The following is a 22,790-nucleotide window of genomic DNA, read 5'->3' as shown; positions in this document are numbered from 1 at the left end:
CTGCTGAATTTCATTGCGCGACGTTTACTGTCCCGCGATCTCGTCATTATAAGCAAACGTAATTAATCCGCGCATATATCCAATTTACCGGGGACGGGCGTTAAAACGATTATACTGCCCAAACAGGGTGCACGATTAAATGCCCATCGTATAAATTGAATTCGCGCACCGCGCCGCACACGCGGTGCACATCGTATTCTTGGCGCGCGTTGCTTGACCGGAAGCCGATATCTAATTTACGACCAGCGCTAATTGCACAAGCTAGCGCGATTCGCCTAATGGGAGATTTCATGTGCTGTTTATTAACTCGCCTCGTACATGCGAGAATATTCCGGACGAGGTAGATGTCGAACTTTCGCAGTTTCATGGTTCACGCTTCGAAGCTTTGGGTGGTATAAAACTTGCGTGTTTACGACTTTGCGCGCGCATACACGCGAAAATTGTATACTAATTAGTATATTTTCATGAAATAGAAATATTGAAAATATTAATTAATTAAAGTTCAATTATTGTGTAATCTATATCGATATACTTAAATGAATCACCAGGTTTAATTAACGATTCGTTTAGATAAAGAGTTTTTGATAATAGCAATATTTGGTTACTATATGATTATATTCCTTATCGCAAATTATTATAAAATAATTTTTTCAAAAAAGTTTAATTAGATCATCATCTATCACGTTATAATATTTGTAAAATATTAATATTAAATATGTTTATGTGAGAGAGTATGTGCATTTTAAATGAAGATTTTGTTAAAATTAATCGGATTATTCAAATCTTTTTTGCATTTCTAAACAGTTTATTTTAGAAATTAAAAAAAGTAATATCTTTCACATATATATGATTAAATTTCTTTTTCGAAATTAATAATTTTTTTAAACATATTTGAGAGAGATATTAGATGTCTTTTATATTTGCCATCATACTTTTAATATTAGAATGAGCGCATTTTAAATAAAGATGTTAATCTTAAAATTATAATCAGACGATAAGGTTTTGTTATTAGTTTGAGAGTGATTCATTAAAATTTTATTTCTTAAATTGGTCGTAGTTAGACATTTCTCGTTAAAAAAAATATTTTTAACTTTCCATAAATGATATTATATTAAAACATTCCTTCTCTCTTAAAGAAATCTTAAAGAATCCAAAATCTAAAATATCAAAATTTGCTATCAAAGAGATGTACAAATTAGCGCACACACGTTTGTACTAAACATCGATTCTCGCGGTGTGTATACGTGAATGTGCGATGCTCGATATAATTTATATACGCGTATCTAATAGAAGACAATAATCTCATCCTCTATATAATCAATCTACATGTGATGTCAGGATATTTGCGCATCCTGCCGTAAGGAGACCGATACGGATACGTTGTATATCAAAGACGGATAATCGACAGAGTCTCGTCGACGACGAAGATAGAAAATGCAATTAGAGAAAAGCGTCATGACACAACGTCGGACGGTAAAGCACCGTCGTTGTTAAACAATAGTCCGTGAATTGGATAAAACGCACGATTGTATAACGAGGGCTATAACGGGGCCGGTTTTATTACATCGCTAAAACGTAACATCGTAAAACTGAAACTGTTGCGACTGGTATAGACGATACATCTCGGAGGTCTATCGCAGGGCGGGTCCGTCGCAGAGGTAATTATCGGCGATGCCGTTGTAATTGCTTTTACCGCGGAATCGTAAGTTTATGAGCGGTCGTGCTGGCGATGGCGGCGAATTAACGATACATCCCGAGAGCTCCGCTCCTGCGAGTCATTAGTAATTGCTTATGGTTGTTTACGATGGTCGGTCATTGCAAAAAGCGATGCGCGAGCGAGCACGGTTGTAATCTGGTTGTAACGTAATTTCTTGCTCCCGCGCACACGAGATGAGATGTTCGTGGAAATTTCTCTCTCTCGTTGAATAAGTAATAAATACTACGATATATAGAGAGAAATACGCTGTGCGCATTATAAATTCGAAACGACAAGCGTCTCGTTAATAACGTGATATACAGATATCTTTACTTCGTTCTCATAGTTCCTTTTTAAAAGAATATAGACATTTCTTCTCTCTACTAGCGAATTCTCGAACATCGCTCTATTGAAATGTTTAATCGGGATCGCGCGATTTTTTTGCCAATTACGGACGTCACCTGGCGCCACATCGGATTATCGAGACTAAGCGATTTCGAGGTTTCTTTCTTATAATATTGTGCAATATGTGGCGACAAGGTTGCCTCGTTCCGTATCTACGATAACAAACAGCGGCATTGTGTTTTTGAATAGTTGACACATTGCCAAGACCGACCGGTGCACCCTGGCATATGTATGCTCTTCTGACACGTGTGCTGCGCCGGTGTTGCGTGCGTGTTTGTGTGTGTGTGTGTGTCTGTGTACACGCGCGGCATGAAAGGACGAGCTTGCTTTGCCGCGATCATTAAGATGAATGGCCCAGCTGATTAATCGCGCGCCGTTTGCCGTTGACACCCTTGGCTTTCCGCGCGGCCGCGGCTCCTGGCTTTTTCGTCCTCTCCGCGTCGGCGGTTTGTCACATTCTTCAGCGCGACATCGCGACGCAAGATGATACACGGCGCGCAGTGGAAATTCGACGGGAAACGAACGAGAAGAAGTAGGAAATTAAAAATCGATAAGGAAAAATGATGGCGGGATAATAGCGAAGCTACTGTGCAAGATACTCGAGAGTGAACGACAGGATTATCTATCATTCGAGGAGTAGTGAAATAAGAAGTGCGAGATTATGAAATAAAAGTTAAACGAGCGAAAACAAATAGGGATTTAAAAATAAATAAGGATGGAAGAATAATGACAGATTAATAGAGACTATTGCAGAATAGTTGAAAATAAACGATATGTGTGATTATCTTTCGCTTAAAGAATAATTTTTTTCTGAAATAAAGAGAAATGTGGAATCATGAAATAAACATTAAGAAAAGAATAAATTACAAGATAGATGAGAGTGTAAAAAATATAATTTTATAATACAGTCTCTCTTTCATATATTTTGTTTTATTTATTGTACGTATCGACATTTAATAATTTACTAAAATTAATCGCAAAATGATCAACATGTAATTACGAGTGATAGAGTATAATAGAATAACGTAAAGTAACGATACGTTCAAGTATTATTGGATCAATCGGATTCCGCATCGAATTAATAAAAACGTCTATATCCTTTTAAGCCGAGAGATTTGAAACACATTCCCTTTCCCGATGCCGCAATCCAAAAGATTAAGGAGTTCGCGCTTTAAAGGGGACCCGACTCGCGAAAGGGGTAAATTTGGGGTGAGTAGCGGCTGTCTTCGCGACTTACTACGGTCCATTTCATGCATCTCGAGGGGCGAATCAAGAGTTCCGCCAGTTCTCACCCCGAGAACTCCGAAACTCCTTGAATTATTATCTCGAATCGTGCGCGACTTACGGAATCGGACATTTCGCCCGTGGGAAAGGGATGAGAAACGAATTGGAAACGGACCGCCAAAGGATCACCGGCGAATGATCCCGCAGGAATATTTACGGACCTCTCGCGATCCTGATGTAGGACGTCTTCAGTGAAATTTATAGGCACGCATGAAGAAGATCGATCGCGCGGACTTTTTTCGCTGCCCTAACGTTAAGGGAACGAGTCGGGTCGTTGTTCAGGTTTCTTACATTCTTCGGATATCAGTCAAGGACCGATTATCAAAACTTTTATTACAAAAAATCGACCGAAACGCCATCTGTTTTCACAACTTTTCAATTTGAAACTTTGGATAACTCCAGTAGCTAAGCCTCAAATTAAATTCCTCTTAAAGCAAAGTCACTGAAAGTTAACGAAGGAACAAAGTTCTTCAATAGCTTTACGTCATTATTAAAAGCTCAACGTGCCAAAATGTTTTAATTTTGCAAAACAAGATGCGAGTTCAATTTTAAATATCTATTCTTTATAATTTTTTTTGTTAAATTTTTACTACAAAAAGACTAGGCTTTGAATCTTTGAAGATTCTAAAAAGAAAAGCGGCGATAAAATTCTTGTATGGAAATCTATATATTAACATTGTCATAAGTTATATTAGTTTATTTTTTATGCAAATAATCTCGTAATATATATTTTATCGAGTTAAATTTTATAATACTATGAAATAAAATTTCACTTTTATTTCTCAACAATTCTTTCCTAATTTTTTAAATTATAGTATAGTATAGTAAATTATAATTATAATATGGTATAGAATTTTTTGCTCCAAGATAAAAAAGTAACAAATCAAATTAGCAATGTGGTGATAATTTCAAGTCGAGATATCGAGATCAAAGGATCCTTCGGCGTATTTTTAATGAAGGACCACGCATCATCACACTCAGGTCGATTAGCATTGATCCATCCGCACTAGAGCCACTCTCGTAATTACTGACTCTCGGCAACGCGTTGCGCATATTGCCAGGGCAAACTCTGCGTGCCAACTTAATTCCTTAGCCCGTTCGCGGGCTAAGCGAAATCCCCGAGACGGCTGCCAAGATCATTGCGAATGCTCCTGTAATTAAAATGCGATCTCATGAGTCTGATCGTGATGCACTCCAGTTCTGCACTTCAATTTTTCGATTATAATTTAATTAAAATGTCAAACATTATCCTTCGACTTTTAATTGTTAATTTCTAGTTCTGTTTTGCATGTGATCTTATATCCGTGAATCTCGAAGTAATTTTGAGAATGTTTAAAAAAAATGTGATTACATAAAAATACTTGCTTTGTCGAAATTTAATTTAGTCATATCAGGAATTAAGTTTTCGGAGATATAATATTTGTATATTCCGTATATTTCATACAGTTTTGATTTAAGTCTCTAAAAAAAGAGAATTTATCTTTAATCGTGAAGTTGAGAATATTATTCAATAAGAATATTAATATTTTAAATAGTACTTTGCACGTAATAAACGCAACGGAACGTAAAACATTTTCCGGAAGAGACACCGTCTCTGAATCTTGAGAGAATCGTATCTTTGTTGAAAGTTTACATCTAAGATCTACATCTAAGTAACCGCACCGCAATCGCATCTCAGTTAAACGCGGTACACTTGCTCTCGATTCGACGAGATTCCCGTGAATAATATACATCGGTCGACTTCGCCGGCAATAATCCCCGCACGCCCAAGCTCTATACCCGACGCTCTAGTTCGACATTCTAAAATCCACTTCGCCCCCCAATGAAGGATAAATCGTACTGATTCGCCTCGGGGAGATCGCTACTCGGGGATATTTGTCTTCTATGTCAATGTGGCGGTGCACGCGCTCGGTTCCCGCTTAAATGCGATAAAGTCGGACGCGGATACGGACGACCGCGAGGATCCAAAGGGGTGATTTACGAAAGCACGTAACCGGGAACTTTGCCAATAGGAAACAAAGAGAAAGAGAGAGAGAGAGAGAGAGGGGGGGGGGAGATGGAAAGAGGAAGAAAGTGAGAAGTTTACCGCGAAAAGACAATAATTCGATTTTTCTGCTCGTAGGCAAATCGACAGGGCTGGTTACAACCACCAGGGTCACACATGCGACACCAGCGGCTCTTTATGCGCATGCAGCCAGCCGTTACTGGGAGGACGATGGAAAGGTGCCACCTGCTGTACGTACCTCCTGCAAAGACATCGCGCGTCAGCTGCTCGAGGACGACCCCGGCCGTAACATCACCGTACGTAATAATAATATCCCGGTGTGTTCATGTGTGGTGAAAATGTATGGCGGTACTTTTTGCGCTTTATGTAGATTCGATGGCTATATTTCCTTGAGTGCAGTCACGAAATTTTACCGAATATTTCAGAAGGAGGTCGATATATACATATATTTCATTTTGATATCTATGTCTTATTACTTTTGTTTTATGTCTTTTTGAATGCAAGCTTCGATTCTCAATATTATAAGTTTAAGTTTTATATGAAATTTTACAAGATTCTTTAACCATCGGAAACATATTCAAATATCTTAAATAATATAGAACTCGATACACATATCGATCGTTTTATAATTTGAATCTTTTATTTATAAGAGTTACAAAACTTTGATTGATAAAGCAATATCAGATGACAGTATAATTTAACAGGTAAACAAACAGGTTTTTTTTTCGAGGCGAAGTTTTGCTCTACATGCGCGCGCCACAATGAAATTTACAAATGAAATATTTAGGAGTATCGTGTCGCTCGTTCAAGTTTCCCAAGAAAGATGCGAAGGTCGAAGATGTAAAGCCTGTCCGATATGGTTACATTCACGGATGACGAACAGGGATTTTCACAGTTATGATTCCTTCCTGCATACGAGTGGACATAAAATTCCGCTCGTTTATCTCCTTTTTATCGCGTTTTATTACGCCTTCTATCTTATATCGATAGACATAAAATATATGTGTCGCGGTTTTATCCACACCTTTTGTCACGCTACGCTTCTTTCGCATTATTTTCTGCCGATCAAAACGAAGAAAGAATAGAGCTTAGCACATATTTTTATTCCTACAAATCCGTGTTACTATTTATTTAAAAGAAAGATTTGCATTTTTTACAATTTAAAGTTTTTTTTTTTTTTAATCTGAAGCTATTTTCTCGTAGAATTTTTGAGTCGATCAGTTTTAAATCTAAACAGTTATCGATTATATAGCCTGACTAGGAAGCTGCTTACAATGCATTCCATGTTTTAAATTAAATATTGAATAACTTTTAGTTTGTATATGATAAACGAAAATAAAATGCAACGTAGCGGACAGATTAAAAGCGGATTAACTATTAGCTATTTTTACCTTTTGGAATGACTCACGTGACGCTATTTTAAAAAAGAAGTTCTTGTTTTAAAGTTTGAACGAAGCAAAGAACTCTGCAGGCGATTTCATCGAAGCGTTCCATCTCCGGGAAAGTTAAGGCGAAACTTTCTTTCTCATTAAAGTCGGTTCCGCGTGCCTCGTCCAGACATTACGGATAGGCAGAATTAGAGGTCGATGGTTATATGTCGTTTATGATAAATTTTTCGATTCGAAGGAGAATCTTGTCGGATAAATGAATTCTGTAGATTTTATTCGCCGAATTTTTATCGAATTTTCTTAAATTAAGAATTAAATTTCGCATATACGTATACACTCAAATAAAGTAGCATTATTTCTGCCCGAATACAGGTTGTGCTCGGTGGCGGCAGACGTCATTTCGTACCGAAGGTGACTTTAGATCCCGAAGAGCCAGATAAAGAAGGCAGACGACTGGACGGTCGAAATCTCATCGAGGAGTGGTCCAGAAATCATCGTCGGAAGAATATACCCGCAAGATACGTCTTTAACAAGGAGCAATTTGAGAACGTGGACCCGCGAAAAGTGAACCGTCTCTTAGGTAAATTTCAATGCATTTTTTATATCTACGATTTGAAGATTTAATGGTTGCATTGATGGTATTGAAATCTGATAAAGAACAAACAATAGTAACGCTCGATAGCTGTTTTGGCTTTAAATCGACGAACGATGTATGATTTTTGATTAACGATTTAATTTGCATGAAAAATTCACGCGCTAAATTGTGGATTGAAATTCGTCGCGGAAAACGCGAGTACAGGGCGGCTTGCAAGAATTTAATTTTATTATTCGCATTCTAAATTAATCCGATTGGTTATTGTCTCATATTAATAGCGCGCTGTTGACAATCTTGTAATCAGTGTAATTATGAAATATTGAGTGTTTGTTGAGTGATTGTGAGATTACGTCGTGCCTATCGATCGTTATTGATGATACTTTATGTAAATATCTGGTTAATAAGTTAGAATGGTAACTATCGATGTCAATGAAGTGAAATTTTTAGTTATAAATATGGCTTTTGAATTATTAATACGTCGCGTACAATTGATTAATAATTTGTTAAAACGTGATAAAAACGTAGGTGAAGAAAATACTTCATTGTCAAAATAATCTGTTACGAAAGATCTTACATGCCTTACGATTATCTAGATATTCCTGATTCTCTCTGTTTCTTGTATTTTCTTTCTCAATGTCCTGATTTTTCTATTTGCCTCTCCCTTCTTTATTTGTCAATACGGTAACAAACTTGTTTCCGTGCAACTCGATCCAATTATTTGCCGGAATTTACTCTTTTGTTTCTTCACCGCAGGTCTTTTCGCCTATTCTCACATGGACTTCGATGTCGACCGAAATACGAACGACACCGGCGATCCTTCTCTAGCCGAGATGACGATTAAGGCACTTCGGATACTTGCGAACAATCCCGAGGGATACTTCCTCTTCGTGGAAGGTAAGTCAGAAGTTAGAACACTAGAGAAAGAGCCACTTACAACTTTGTGTGCCGGTGAAAGGAGTAAAGATACATCTCTAGCGAAATGACATCAACACCGAAAGCCGTATTGAGACATTACTCTGAGAAGCGAGACTCGGGATTCTTGTGACAATTTACTATCGATATAATAGTTCTTTAAATTTTAAGCCCGCATTTCTCGAGAAGAAATTTCACAACAACAATTTCGCGCTAAAAAACAGAACTTTTTTGTTTTGTTTCTTTAACAATTCTATGAACTCAATATGCGGTTATATCGATACAGTCACTTTTTATAATAGTCCCGAAACAATCTACTTTTGACGTTCTTCTTCGCGAACTGGAAAGAACTAAAGATTCCTTAGTAGTTAACCGCTTCCTCGATGCGGTTATGGTTTCCGTTAAACGTACTTTAAAGAAGATTATTTTCCGTTCACATAAACACATGCTAATCGCACTTTCCGATTAATCAGTCAAAAAATATATCGTGACACATTTTAAATACACTGACAAATTATAAAGTTATTTTTGCGATAAATAATATGTACATAAAAGTTTTATTTTGTTTATATCGAAAAAGTTGCGATACTTTCTATTACACGAATAATGCGCAATTGATATACCTACTAGTACAGAGAATAGTTACAAAAAAAAAAGAAAAGAAAAAAAACAAGAATTAATTAGTCTTTGATCCTCGCGCGGCGAGAATAAATAGTTTATTCAAATGAGGATGAATAATGATGATCGATGAACGCGCGCGATAGCATCAAAATTCATAATGACATCAGCCGCAGATTGTTCCATCGATCTATCGTCGCGACCATCGCGCAAGTGGTATGCGGGTTGCCTTGAAATGACAGAGAGAAAAAAAAAGCATATATGTACGCGCGTACGCATGTGCACGCACACATAAATGACGTGCAGGAGAAAAAAGAAGCATTTGCAATTCAATGAGGCTGTTCGACGTGTAAAAACGACGCGCTTTTTATGCACATTTGCACGTCCAAATTTTGATTTAGTCAGCAATGCAATAAAGGACGATTATGAACAACGCAAGTGTGTGTGCATTATGGATAAATCATTTTCTACTCATACACATTCGCGGATTATTCGATTCTATAAATCGAGAATGCGCACGATCAGCGAGTTGTGATGATTTTGAAAAACCGTCCAACGTCCAGAAAATGACAAATAGCGGACAATTTATAATGGAAATAAATCACTCATTAATACAAACCCATGACGGATATTAATCGCGGTACGAAACACTTTTATTTATATAGAACGCCCGAGAATTATGGCCATTTACGAATATTTTGTACGGCTTGGTTGTAGAATTTTTATCGAAAATTAGAATAAACTTGAGCTCTGTTTTCGTAGAATCCAAATTTACTAAATTTCAATTTTAAATTAGAACTGATTATATATGTTACATTATTTTTTTGCTCAAATCTAACGTGACATTTAACTCACAAAGATGTCTTTAATAAAATATAAATAATAATTTTCAGTGGTTGTAATCAAGGGAGGCATCTAATGTTTTATCGTTATATAAAAATATCTCCATATATATAATTTTTTTTTTAAACGGAACGTGTTTTCGAAAATGTATCCTCGGTTGGGAGATTGGAACTCTCTGTCCTGCGCATTTTCTCTCTCCTGCGCATACATATAAATGAGTTTGAGAAACTCTCCGCGCGCTAAAGTTACTTACGTGAAGTAGCTATCCGCATACACTTGCACATTACAACAATTTGATTAACACTTTCCGGTTAGAGGATACACGAGAGTGTGTTATCATCATTCAGGTGGACTGACGCGCGATGCTACAAGCTTACCGCATATTTGTAAAGTTTCACTCGGATCGCATTGCGGAAAATGCATTACTCACTATTGAAAAAATATCAGAGAGTGAAAAAGAAAAATGTTTTAAACAAATTAAAATTGTCACATACGCCCCTTGTGCTGTCCAACACATGAAACTAGATTCGTTATTAAAAAAATTCATGGAAAAAATGTCATGATAGTTATTTTCAATTTTTATATTTTTTATGTCTCTCAAATTAATTTTAGAAGAAAGCACCGTATTAATTTTATTTTATTTGTTTTTACTAAATAGCTGTTTTATGAAATAAAAAAAATATATCTAAAATAAATAAATTTTTTATTATTATTATATTACATTCTGAATATTTTGTTTTAATTAATAGATGGGAATATCGTGGGTATATATGATGTTTTTTGAAGAATTGATCATATTATTTTACAAGAGAAGTAATATACGTTTATACTGTATAATATCATGTAATATACTGTTTTATACTGTATAAAAGTAATTCTAGATTTATATTATAATATACAAACGTAAATAATTTTACAATATTATAACTGGAGTGTACATATGTAAGGTTTTCAATTGAAAGAATCATGAAAGAGTTACGCGAAAAAGTTAATACGCGAGGATACAAAATGACAAATAAGGTGAATTTACATAATTGGCTTTTTATCGTAAACAATTTTTTTAATAGACGTGAAAAGCTCGTCAAACTCGTGTTAAATTAAAACTATGAGACATTGAGAGAGGAAATTACTATGTTGAAAAATTACCTTACGTTTATTTTACTGGAATGAACTCTGTTGACTTTATAAGTACGTAGTATAAATTTCTTATACTATGCCCTCAACTTTGTAACAGTTATGTATACTCGACGAAATCGATATTCTTTTGAAGCAAGAAATTGTTTATCTTATTTTAGTTAAATTTTTTCTGAAACTTTTTTATTTACCGGTTATTACTCTTTCTCTTTCTTTTCCTTCTTTTCTTGGAAACAATTTAGACCAATAAAGGAAAAAAGAAACAATGTTTGATTATGTCATATATTGCTTCGATATGCAGTGTTAGCATTTTGAATAAGTGAAATGTTGCATATAGTATATAGTATACAGAAACTGGTAAAATGCAACTTTTCAAAGAAAATAATTTTATTGAAACTTTTATTTACATTTTAATGTACTGCAATATAACACATTATAATGCAATATATTTTTTATGACGCGCTTTTTATTTACTGGAAAAATAATGGAGGATTAATTACGTAAATAAATAAACACATAAGTAAAATAAATTGTTTGCCTGCAAATGGAAAGATTTAATAATTTTGATGACAAAAATGAACAAAAAATGAATAGAAAAAAGCATAAACAGACTATATATATGATATGGTTATTCTTATTCTGTAAAACAATACATTTAGCAATCATATATTAATATAAGGTGTTTCTAAAATAGATTGTTTAACTCTGAAAGCAATTTTTCTCGCTCTGAAAATGAAAAATAATCATACATGAACTTTTTCTCTTTAACTTATAAACATTTTTTGTCTACAGTTTACAGTATACATATATGAAATATATGGCAATGTATTGCGGATAAAGTATTCATACGATATATGGTCGTGCAAATAAAAAACCACTTTATGGTATATTTGATTGTTTCTTTGATAAAAACACACGCATACATTTGTCAAAATAATTTTAAGTTAATACATATTCTACATCATACACGAATATTTTTAATGCATTACAAATTCCATATATATATGTATATTGCAAATGTAAAGCTATAGCGGAAAGCATGTTATTTAACTTCCATATAGTTTTCGCTCGTTTCTGAAATTGGAGCACCAAGTTTCCGGAATATTGGCGTATGTCAGACAGAGCCAATGTTGCCGCAAATATATCTCGGGATTAGCGTGGAGCAATCTAAATACGCGTCCGCGGCATGCGTTAAAATACCGTACATCGTGCGGTAAATGCGGGCGAATTGCCGAGTTTAGAGACCGACGTACTAGACTTCCGGATAGGGAACTTCATCAGAGGACCGTCCCCATTCCGCATAGTCTCGTTTCCCCGCTGTTTGCAATCGGCAGTGAGATCTCGACGCCGCGGCTAAAGTTTCGCACAACTGTTGCTCTACCAGCTATCGACGTTCATTGCGCGCTAATACATTTCGATGCGACTTATCGCATTCATCAGGATCATTGATAGCAACCGCGACCGCCGCAAGTATTTTTAATCTGATGCATGGATCCTGGCAAAGTTTTTATCTTCCTCTCTTTCTCTTTTCAATTTAAATTATGTTGAAACTACGCTTTATATAGCTATTCGCTATGAATAAAAGAATATACATATATATTGCTTTAAAAGAAAATACCTTTTCTTTGTAAGGAAAAATAATTAAATGGATGAACGGGGCATTTCAAGATCTCCTGTTTTAAAAACATCGCATCCATGCTTTTTTAGCTTGGCATTGATTATTCGAGAAGAAATAGCACATCTGGGCCGGAAGTCATATTTTCTTGTCAGTCCGCAAAGATAAATGCATAACGTCCGAACTTCCTGTTAAGCTCTTATCTGAGATAAACCTCAAGCCGGCTTGAGGCTCGTTTGCACGTCGGGCGGCTGTCGGCTGAGTTTCAGTAGCCGATGGATGTGTTTACACGTCACGTTCTCTGATGTATAGTTACGCGGTTAGGTTTTGGGTAGGACGAGCATGTCAGAGAAAGAGAGAGAGAGAGAGAGAGAGAGAGAGAGAGAGAGGGAGATAGAAAGGGAGAGAGAGAGAGAGAAAGCTCGGAAGCTAAATGGGTCATCTGAATATTAATTTCGAACGTTGCCTACAGTGATACGTGGCGAATTGCCGAGTTTAGAGACCGACGTACTAGACTTCCGGATAGGGAACTTCATCAGAGGACCGTCCCCATTCCGCATAGTCTCGTTTCCCCGCTGTTTGCAATCGGCAGTGAGATCTCGACGCCGCGGCTAAAGTTTCGCACAACTGTTGCTCTACCAGCTATCGACGTTCATTGCGCGCTAATACATTTCGATGCGACTTATCGCATTCATCAGGATCATTGATAGCAACCGCGACCGCCGCAAGTATTTTTAATCTGATGCATGGATCCTGGCAAAGTTTTTATCTTCCTCTCTTTCTCTTTTCAATTTAAATTATGTTGAAACTACGCTTTATATAGCTATTCGCTATGAATAAAAGAATATACATATATATTGCTTTAAAAGAAAATACCTTTTCTTTGTAAGGAAAAATAATTAAATGGATGAACGGGGCATTTCAAGATCTCCTGTTTTAAAAACATCGCATCCATGCTTTTTTAGCTTGGCATTGATTATTCGAGAAGAAATAGCACATCTGGGCCGGAAGTCATATTTTCTTGTCAGTCCGCAAAGATAAATGCATAACGTCCGAACTTCCTGTTAAGCTCTTATCTGAGATAAACCTCAAGCCGGCTTGAGGCTCGTTTGCACGTCGGGCGGCTGTCGGCTGAGTTTCAGTAGCCGATGGATGTGTTTACACGTCACGTTCTCTGATGTATAGTTACGCGGTTAGGTTTTGGGTAGGACGAGCATGTCAGAGAAAGAGAGAGAGAGAGAGAGAGAGAGAGAGAGAGAGAGAGGGAGATAGAAAGGGAGAGAGAGAGAGAGAAAGCTCGGAAGCTAAATGGGTCATCTGAATATTAATTTCGAACGTTGCCTACAGTGATACGTCTTAACTGCATCAGCTGTTTATAAAGGCGCGCGTCTTCCAGTTCAAATCTTTCTAAATTTTAACAAAACGATAATATTGATATTTATTAATAAAAAAAAGAACAAGTCGTAATATAATTACGCCTAAAACATACTATTTATAAAAAATACTACAAATTATAAATATCAATTATTTAACATTTTAATATTTAATATTAGCGTTTTTTAAATTAATACAGTAGAGATTTATCTCGATGTGTGCTCCGAATATATTTATTTTCTAGATAATTGAAGTTTTGACACTGTATTGATGAAATATTTTGTCTCTTGTTTCTACGCAACTAGATAAGAACAATATATGCGATAAGATGCTTTCTATTTATTGTATTTTCCTCCATGAATACACATGTATGCAGTATGCAGTATCGCGACGCACAAAATATCTTTCTCGATTCTACGCTGCGTGATACACAGTATATGTATACCCCCGTGTATTCCCGCATAGAATTTATCGCGGAAAAACGAAACCCGCTTACGATGCTTAGTCGACGCGTTATTCCACCGTAATCTCTTTCATCCCCGAGGCTTTGCGTCATTGAACAAGCAAGAACATGTATTATTACCGGGCGATAAAGTATCTTTATTGCCTCTTAAAACCATACTTTCACGGTCCAAACGGGCTGTCCGTAAATTTCTCGTGAAAGGAACGACGAGGTTAGCGCACTTACTGCAAGTACCAGATGTTAATTCTATTTGTTACTAGTATACAAAAATGTCATCCGGTCCATCTGACGCTCCGCGCAATTTCGCGAGGAAAGAAACTTTTTGCGCGATCTCTACGTGTGTGTTAACGCCTCTCTTCTCTCCAGAGGATAATATAATTACATCGGAGCGATTTGTCTACAGCAGATTTTAATCCCAAGAGGATAATTTCAATTTGAAGTTATGATATTGCTTTTATATATAAAAATCTCTTAATGTATGACACGCTAATGAAAGCTATTCACGTAATATTAAATTGGGACGAGAAAAATGCGAAAAGTAATTTCATGATCTTTCTTAATAATGAAAATAGTACCGTAATAGATCGTCATTTCTTTGACGAATTAATGGTTGGCCCAAGTCGCTCGTAAAAAGTGCGATAATATACGGTGCTGCGGTTAATATCTTATCATTGTCCCTAATCCGACGAGAGAATCCACTTCCGGCAGCACATTTAGCAGCGGTAATGTAACTCTGTAACATTAAAAATACAAAGACTGCTGGACGATGATTAGATAAAGAATAGCTTTCTGTCTAACAATAAGTGTATTTTTTACGTCTCTCTTCGTAATATAACATATATTATTTGAAAAAAAAAAAAAAAAAAAAAATGAATATATCGAAAAAGTGATATCTATTGTATATGTAATGTTACATATATAAACATAAATTATTTCAGTTTTTATTCTATTGTATTTTCCATTTATGTATATCGAGCATATTAATAACATTTATTGTATTAATCATACAATACTGCTCCGCGCACAATTTGCCAGTTTCATCATTTTCCATTTATCGCACACATGTGTAGATAATATTTTAATTTAATTACATAATACAGTAATAATTACTAACGGCCATTCGATATTGCTCCAAATTCAAATCATTTATATTCTCTCGAATATTCATTATTTAATCCTCTTATACGTTTATCCCGTTGAAAACAGTGAAATATTGATTTCTGCAGTAAGTGCCATTTTAGGCAACGTCGTGGTATTTACTTTGAGTTGTAGTTTGGAAACCGGCAAAATGCAGATACGAGTCGCCTAAAGCAACGAGGATTCGACAGTCCCTATAAAACGGCTTCCCAAAATTAACGGCACGAACGTAATTTGTCGGACTTCGTTCGGATTAAAATCTAAATCTCGCAAGCGGGTTACGCGACCGAAGATGTCCCAGCTGGGAACTCGCTACGGGATTTTTCTGCAAATCTTTGAACACGACAGTTTCGATTCCCCGCGGGCTCTTAAATACTTCTGAGAAGCAAATCAATATTCGAAACACTGTGAATTTCGCAATCGAAAGTTTAACGAGTCAATCGTTAAAATTATAAAGAAGTTACATTATGGAATGCAAATATTAATATTCCATCGAAATATAAGATTAGAATTTGAGGATATTTTATTGTTTACATATGCTTTGAGAAGGAAATTACTGTATATATTTTCTAAAAACAAGTATTTTTTAAATTTGTTACGCTACATCAAAATTTACATTACTTGGCTTTCCAGTGCTGATGCGTAATAAATATCGTAGGTAAAAAAAATATACATATAAGTAAGATCTATAAGTAAAATAGAGAGAAAATTTTTTAATTGTTTATTATTTTTTAAAAATAATAAACAATTAAAGTGTGTAGTTTATGCGACGATATTTGAGTATTCTCGTTATTTTAAATCACATATACGCCGGTATCTCTCATTAATTATCAATTTATAAAAAAATATATAAATTGATTTATTTCTCTGATTTTCACGGACAATAACCGGACAATTATTTGACATATAAATTCAAGTTTATGTTTTTCATTTCAATGATTGTTGGGATTGTTCCTGAGATATCGTAAATTCCGTCTTCATTGCTCTCAACTCTAAGTAGCCATTACCGGAAACTGGCACAATTCGAGATAGAGGCAAGCTGGCGGTCGTAATAATTGAAGTGCTGCGACTGTTTGCCGGACCGTTCGCCGACTGTCATCACTAAGATAGTGTCGCGTCGCATCGTATCGAATAGCAGCAATAGAGGTTGAATCCTAGAATAATCAAGATCTTCTGACGCTAACATGAAATAACGGAATTCTCATATCACAATCATTGTGATAGAAATAATACAAGTTTTGTTGCAGCTAAAATATCGGGTCCAATTTGCTTCAGTAAAAATTAGTTTAATGAAAAATAAAGCACAAATGATGATTTTTTGCTGAAATTTTTGCAGTCTTTATAACGAAGAACCCATCCTGGAAAATATTGTTTTTCACTTTGGCAGAAAACATCTATTTGTGTATACTTTCTTGTGGGATAGCGTAAAAATACACCGTAACGCGTCATCGATAACAACAAAAAGTAGACGTATACTGGGGTCCTTAAAATCCACGAACTTTCGATCGTTTTCCGCATGATTAAGATCCATTTCCGCTTTATCCTGATGATGTTGAAACGCGCTATCGATTTGCGCATTAAATCGCGCTTCGGCAAATGGTCCGGCAAACCGCTTCGCGAAGACTATATTTCGCATCGATTGCCTTCTTTACAGGTCGCGAATCAACGAATTCCCTTTTCGGTGACTTTTTATTTCCCCGGTGACATTTCGATATTTTTCATTTCACGACGACTTTGTTGTTTGCTACACGGGATAGGCGATCCTGTGAGAGCAAGAATTTGCAACGTATGGTGATCGGGCATCTAGGGCACTTGACGTTCTTGATGGCTATTTTCGATTTCTTTGTATGTACCGAGATTACTTTGTTATATTTATGGCACGTTACATACACCAGAGAATGCCCTATGCATGTTCAAAGCATATCCCGTAGAATACAATTTTGCAAGCTATGGACCAAAGGAACGAGATTCGATCTTAATAATTGCAACTGCAATCGACATAAAATGAGATTACAACTATAATATAATTAAAAATTAAAATTTGAATATAATTAAAATCTGCAAATGATAAAACAGAAATTCTAAACCAATTATTATGTGATATACACACACTGAAATGACGTTCTCTCTCTCTCTCTCTCATACTATATTTTATATACATATAAAAATTATATAAAAATATCATATATACATATATACTTATATATAGAATGTGCTCATATATGTTTTTTTTTCTTTCATACACTCTTTGTTCATTTATATAGGAAAAATGATAAAAATAATTGAAAAATAAATTGGAAGAATAATTTCCGCATTATTTTTTATAAAAAAAGTAAAGTTTACGATTAGATTACAAATATCCGAGAGAAAATAATGCTTATATGTAATTATATATAATGCTTATATATAATTATATGTATAAAATATTATATAATCTAATTGCAAGCTTTAAAAATTTCTTTAAAAAGATTTTAAAAAAGAATGCGAAAATTATTCGTTTAATTATTTTTTAATTATTTTATTTAATTATTTTATTTAATTTTTATTTAATTATTATTTAAAATTTTCAGCTAATGTTTTGAGAGTATACTTAAAAATGTGTAATATTATATATTCTATTTTTAATTTATATACAATTTAAATTTTTATTAAAATTTTTTACTAAACTAAAATATAATTAACAAAACTTTAATGCAAAATAAAGAATTTTTTTTCATACCAAATTTTTTAAACAGTCCATATGATATATATAATGATAACATGACATAAGAGAGAGAGAGAGAGAGAGAGAGAGAGAGAGAGAGAGAACATACATAGACATATATTCTGTATATAATTATATATTTATGTGCAATTATATGTGGATAATTTTTTTCCTGAGTAAATTTTCCCGTTTAAATCAATCTTCAGAAGTCTTGGAATAATCTTTTTCTAACAGTTTCCCTATATGTAGCGTAACAGTACTGCAACACACAGATTCGCATTTCTTCCGCACCGCGTTTGTTGTGCGGTACTTTAAATGCTTCACGAAACGAGTTCTCCCTATGCACACTAAGAGCTCATATATATTACTTCAGAGTCAAGTAGATTTGAACGAGACTCGGATGCAGCGAAGGGTTAAACGCAACAGTTACGTTTATCTACGTTGCACCGTCTGGCGCCGAGTAAACCCTGTATAGGATATCTAAAATCTTGGCTCTCTCCCTCCGTCTCTCTCGTTCTTGCACAACGCGCAGCAATCGGATAAAGTCGGTCGAACGAGGGTCCGTTGTGTCGCATGTGCACGACACGGCGCATAACGAGAGGATCGATGCAGCTACGTGCAGACGATGCAGTTCTTCTAAGCGTCATATCCCCGCGCCGGCATTTATCCCCGTAGTTTCTTTACAGCCACTTTTATCGAAACGACACGGCACGCAAAAATCGTAGAACCGATGACATATTTGCCTGCCGGCAGTCTTGCTCCTCGAATGCACGTCGCGATCGGTCGCGAGCGTGTACGATATATGTACCCACGCGAAGAAATATAATCCAATTATTTATTTATTGGAGGTAAATAATTCCCTTAGACGCGGTAATGCAAACAAAACATTTTCAAATGTTGTTTAAAGTTATTTTATTTCTAAATAATAAAAACGCAATAATAAAAATGCATTCAGAAATTGAGATAACTTTTATTAACTTAACTAAATTAACTAAATTGATGAATTAGGGGCAAAATATGTCAGCGATATTATCATTACAATATTTACAAATAATTACAAATAAAATGGCATTTCATGGGCTAGTTACATGAAATATACGTGTTTTATAAGGTTTTTTAAATGATAAATCTCTAATATCTCTATTAGAGATGTTATTTGACGTATGAATAGCTGGAGCAATTATGTTCCGTATAATGGTTGACATAATCGCAAGCACAATACACTCGACGCATTGACCTGCACGTTTATGTGAATTGAAGCACGGTCGGCTAAATCTCTGTGTATGTAACTTTGTTGATAACTCGGATTACCAATAACTGCGAAAAGTGGCTGTTGCATGACAATTCCATTATCCCGCCTATATTTTTGTTAAAAAAAATTGGTTCCTCCTTCTATTTTTTTATATTATATTATCCTCGTAATTCCGTTGAAATCGTACGAAATTTTCCATTACGATAAATATACTTAAAATCGATGGATATGTCTAAATAAATTAATTCTTAATTCTTCTACGATGTTTATAACAAACAGCCAATTATTTAATGGTCGATTTCTGTATGATTTTAACAAATTAGGAGAGTAAGAATTTGCATTATATTACATTGTCTATAACTGAAACATACTGAAACTCCCTACGTGAAAATTTGTCGATTGCTTTGTTTTATTAAATAATTAGTGCCATTACGCTCACGTATGATATGCCACAATTTTGCCGTGATAAAGTTATCACGATGATCGAGTTAAGTTCATACGTGTAACTTTGTTAATGCAATAACGAGAACTGTTGTTCTCATGCCAACCGTAACTATGTGGGCAAACGAGCAACATCTCGCCCATGATTGACACCGTTGATTAAAATCCAATTGAGAACTATTAATGAAGCTCTGAAGTGACAAACATTACACAAGCTTTCGCGGATGTGGACACTGGTAGACAAAGCAGAAACTCGAATACAATAACGGTTCTTGCAAACAAAATATTTTAGACGCTGAAATAAAAGACAGAATCAATATTTAATGAAAATCAATATTTTTATTGTTATCATATAAACACGAGACTAATGAAATTTAAATTTAATTTTTGACAATGCTGCAAATTAAAAAAAAATTGACGAAAAGAATTTTAGAGAACATATAGCTGAAAAAGTTTATTAACTAATTTATCTAAATTAATATTATTATATATTATTTTTATGATATAAAGAAGCGACTTAGTCTAAGAGTACCAATATCTAGAAACTGTGAAGGTCTTAAAATGGATGTGAACTGCGAGGTTGCGTTATGAAGAAGTCGAAGATAACTTTAATAAATGGCGGCATCTCATGAGCACCTCTTACAGAGCGAGATCTGTTTCAGGTGGAAGAATCGACCATGCTCACCATTACAACAATGCTTATCGCGCGCTGGATGAGACCCTGGCGTTGGAGGAAGCTGTCCAGGCAGTTATGAAGGAGGTAGATCTCACGGAAACGCTTCTTGTGGTAACGGCGGATCACTCACACGTATTAACCCTCGGCGGACTGGCGACACATCGCGGGAATCCCATATTCGGTGAGCCAACTTATATATTTCTGTCTTCAGTACGTTATATCCGAAATAAATGGGACATTTCCGCTACTGGGGATAGATATACTAATGAACAAACGATTAGATAATAAAATTTCTTCGTTAGGAAAATATTATATTCATTTCTTTAGGTATTTAAATTTTCGAACGATGCAATGTCAAGTTAATATAAAAATATACTACTTAAAATTAGGAGACAGCGAGAAAATAATGATTTTTTGTGATTGAATAATTGTTTTACTTTATAGTTTTATGACGATTACAAATCAGTAATAGTACATATCTTCATTTTCGAAGTATATATATACTTATATTGCATCAAGTTAAACCATTGAAATAAATGTGGGTTCAGCGATTATATTCTCATCGATAAATAATGATTTATTATATAATAATTCATTATTATATCTCCTCTATTTCATTTTATAATTAAATTATATTATATACAATTAATAATTCAACAAATAGAAATGGGTATATGTTAGTTCGATCCCGTTGCATTTTTCTCTTTGATTAAACACGGAATATCTCGACTTTTCATAACTTCGCTTATCTCGGCACCTGTTCCTCTCGTTCGGATTTTTAATCATGCACACGTCGGCGTAAATATAGTATGGTATGGTATGTGTTTGTGTGTGTGTATGTGTGTTAATAAACGCCGTCCCGACGACCGATTCCAACTGCCGTAATTCTCTTCTTCATCGAGAAAAAAAGCATTCTTTTCATTGTTGCACGGTTCCCGCTTTTCAATATCCGGAAAGAACGCGCCAACAACCGACTTTTATCCCGAAAGACAGCCTTCACAGAAAACATTATTGCATCACACTCAAATTAATGAGTTGCCAGTATCGGGTATATATATATATCCATTGCTTTATGCGCGTAATAGCTTAATACGACGCTTTCTTTCATCAGCGAATCGAGCTAAAGCCACAGTGTTTCCCAATCAGATTCGCGTTCACCGAATCTCTGATAACTTGATTAAAAAAGTTGTGGAGTTTCGCGGTAATTGCGCGCTTCTCTGTGAAATCGAGAAAGTAGGTCAGAAATAAACAGGAAACAAATATAAACTAGGTCGTTATTTTAGCGGTACAATTTATTTGAATAAAATATATGACATTTAAAAATTAGCATGCCATAAAATTAAGATTTTTTTATGTAAAAAGTGTATTTCTTTCTTCTTTTGTTCGTCTTGAGTTCTAAAAAATATTGAAGATTTTTTTTTTTTTGAAATTCGAGAAACATTGGACTATTAAAAAAGCATTGTGCATTTGACATTTTTATTGATCAAGTCAAAACATTTCCACTTTGCAGGATGTTTTAGAATCGTACTACATATATATGTTACAAATTTTGGCATAAAGAAAATGATACACAACTTGTGCAACTATTTAGTTTTAACAACTAATAAACAATTTATTAAAACTTACGTTTTGACGGTTTATATTGTATCATTATTGGCTGCGATCGATTTTTATAAAATACCCCTCGGACATGAAAACAAAAATGTTTTGCAAAAACACGCAAGTACTTTACCAAACAATATCTTCGCTCTAATGCAATATTTGTATTACATTCGTGACATATTTTTCGACAAACTTGCTGCATTTGCTGACAAACGAGAACGTCGTGTAAACCGCGCTTTATGGAAACCGTCTCCGGGGACGTCCCTTGGACGTCTCCCTTCGATCTCTCGTTTACGCCGTTTTTCCCGGCCCGTTATCCGTGAAGGCAACGAGCGACGCACTGATCCGCGACGAACGTCCAATTGTCGGCAATCAAAAGCGGACTCTTTGCCCGATTGCGCCCAACTTTTTCGCGAGGTAAAGTTTAACGCGGCCGTTGTCTCTCGTTCCACCGAGGTGCCGGCAGATGTTGACTCGAGATTCGTAACTGCCCTCGACGACGTTCCCCGTTGTCGCGATCCAATACCCAATGTGATGGTAGCGCGCTGTTTTATATGGTGACGCGAAGTCGTCTCCGTCAAGTGGAGGAGGGACGATCCTCTCTCTTCCGGCAGGACAGTTCTGGATTCAATAAGATCCAATCTAC

At 35.3% G+C, this 22,790-nt stretch overlaps 2 protein-coding genes across 4 annotated transcripts in view; one reads left to right on the top strand and one right to left on the bottom strand.

Annotated features, from left to right (window-relative positions):
* The window catches only part of LOC115236718 (caspase-1-like), a 51,504-nt gene extending 41,253 nt beyond the window's left edge, over positions 1–10,251 (bottom strand). Inside the window, exon 1 of one of the 2 annotated variants that reach the window (XM_029809344.1) lies at positions 10,000–10,251. The gene's annotated coding sequence lies outside the window, so the exon portion shown is untranslated. Of the gene's footprint in view, positions 1–8,307; positions 9,350–9,999 lie in introns of those variants that run through there. The other variant, XM_029809343.1, reaches the window with a different exon arrangement.
* The window catches only part of LOC115236717 (alkaline phosphatase-like), a 54,184-nt gene that overhangs the window by 4,921 nt on the left and 26,473 nt on the right, over positions 1–22,790 (top strand). The window contains exons 3-6 of one of the 2 annotated variants that reach the window (XM_029809341.1): positions 5,508–5,686; positions 7,151–7,358; positions 8,127–8,267; positions 20,529–20,723. In XM_029809341.1, the coding sequence (XP_029665201.1) occupies positions 5,508–5,686; positions 7,151–7,358; positions 8,127–8,267; positions 20,529–20,723 (723 nt within the window). The remainder of the gene's footprint in view (positions 1–5,507; positions 5,687–7,150; positions 7,359–8,126; positions 8,268–20,528; positions 20,724–22,790) is intronic. The other variant, XM_029809342.1, reaches the window with a different exon arrangement.

This window comes from Formica exsecta, unplaced genomic scaffold (assembly GCF_003651465.1).
Source record: "Formica exsecta isolate Colony F162 unplaced genomic scaffold, ASM365146v1 scaffold26, whole genome shotgun sequence".
Lineage (NCBI taxonomy): Eukaryota > Metazoa > Arthropoda > Insecta > Hymenoptera > Formicidae > Formica > Formica exsecta.
The sequence above is the reverse complement of the archived record's forward strand: the minus strand, read 5'-3'. Positions and strand labels throughout refer to the sequence as shown.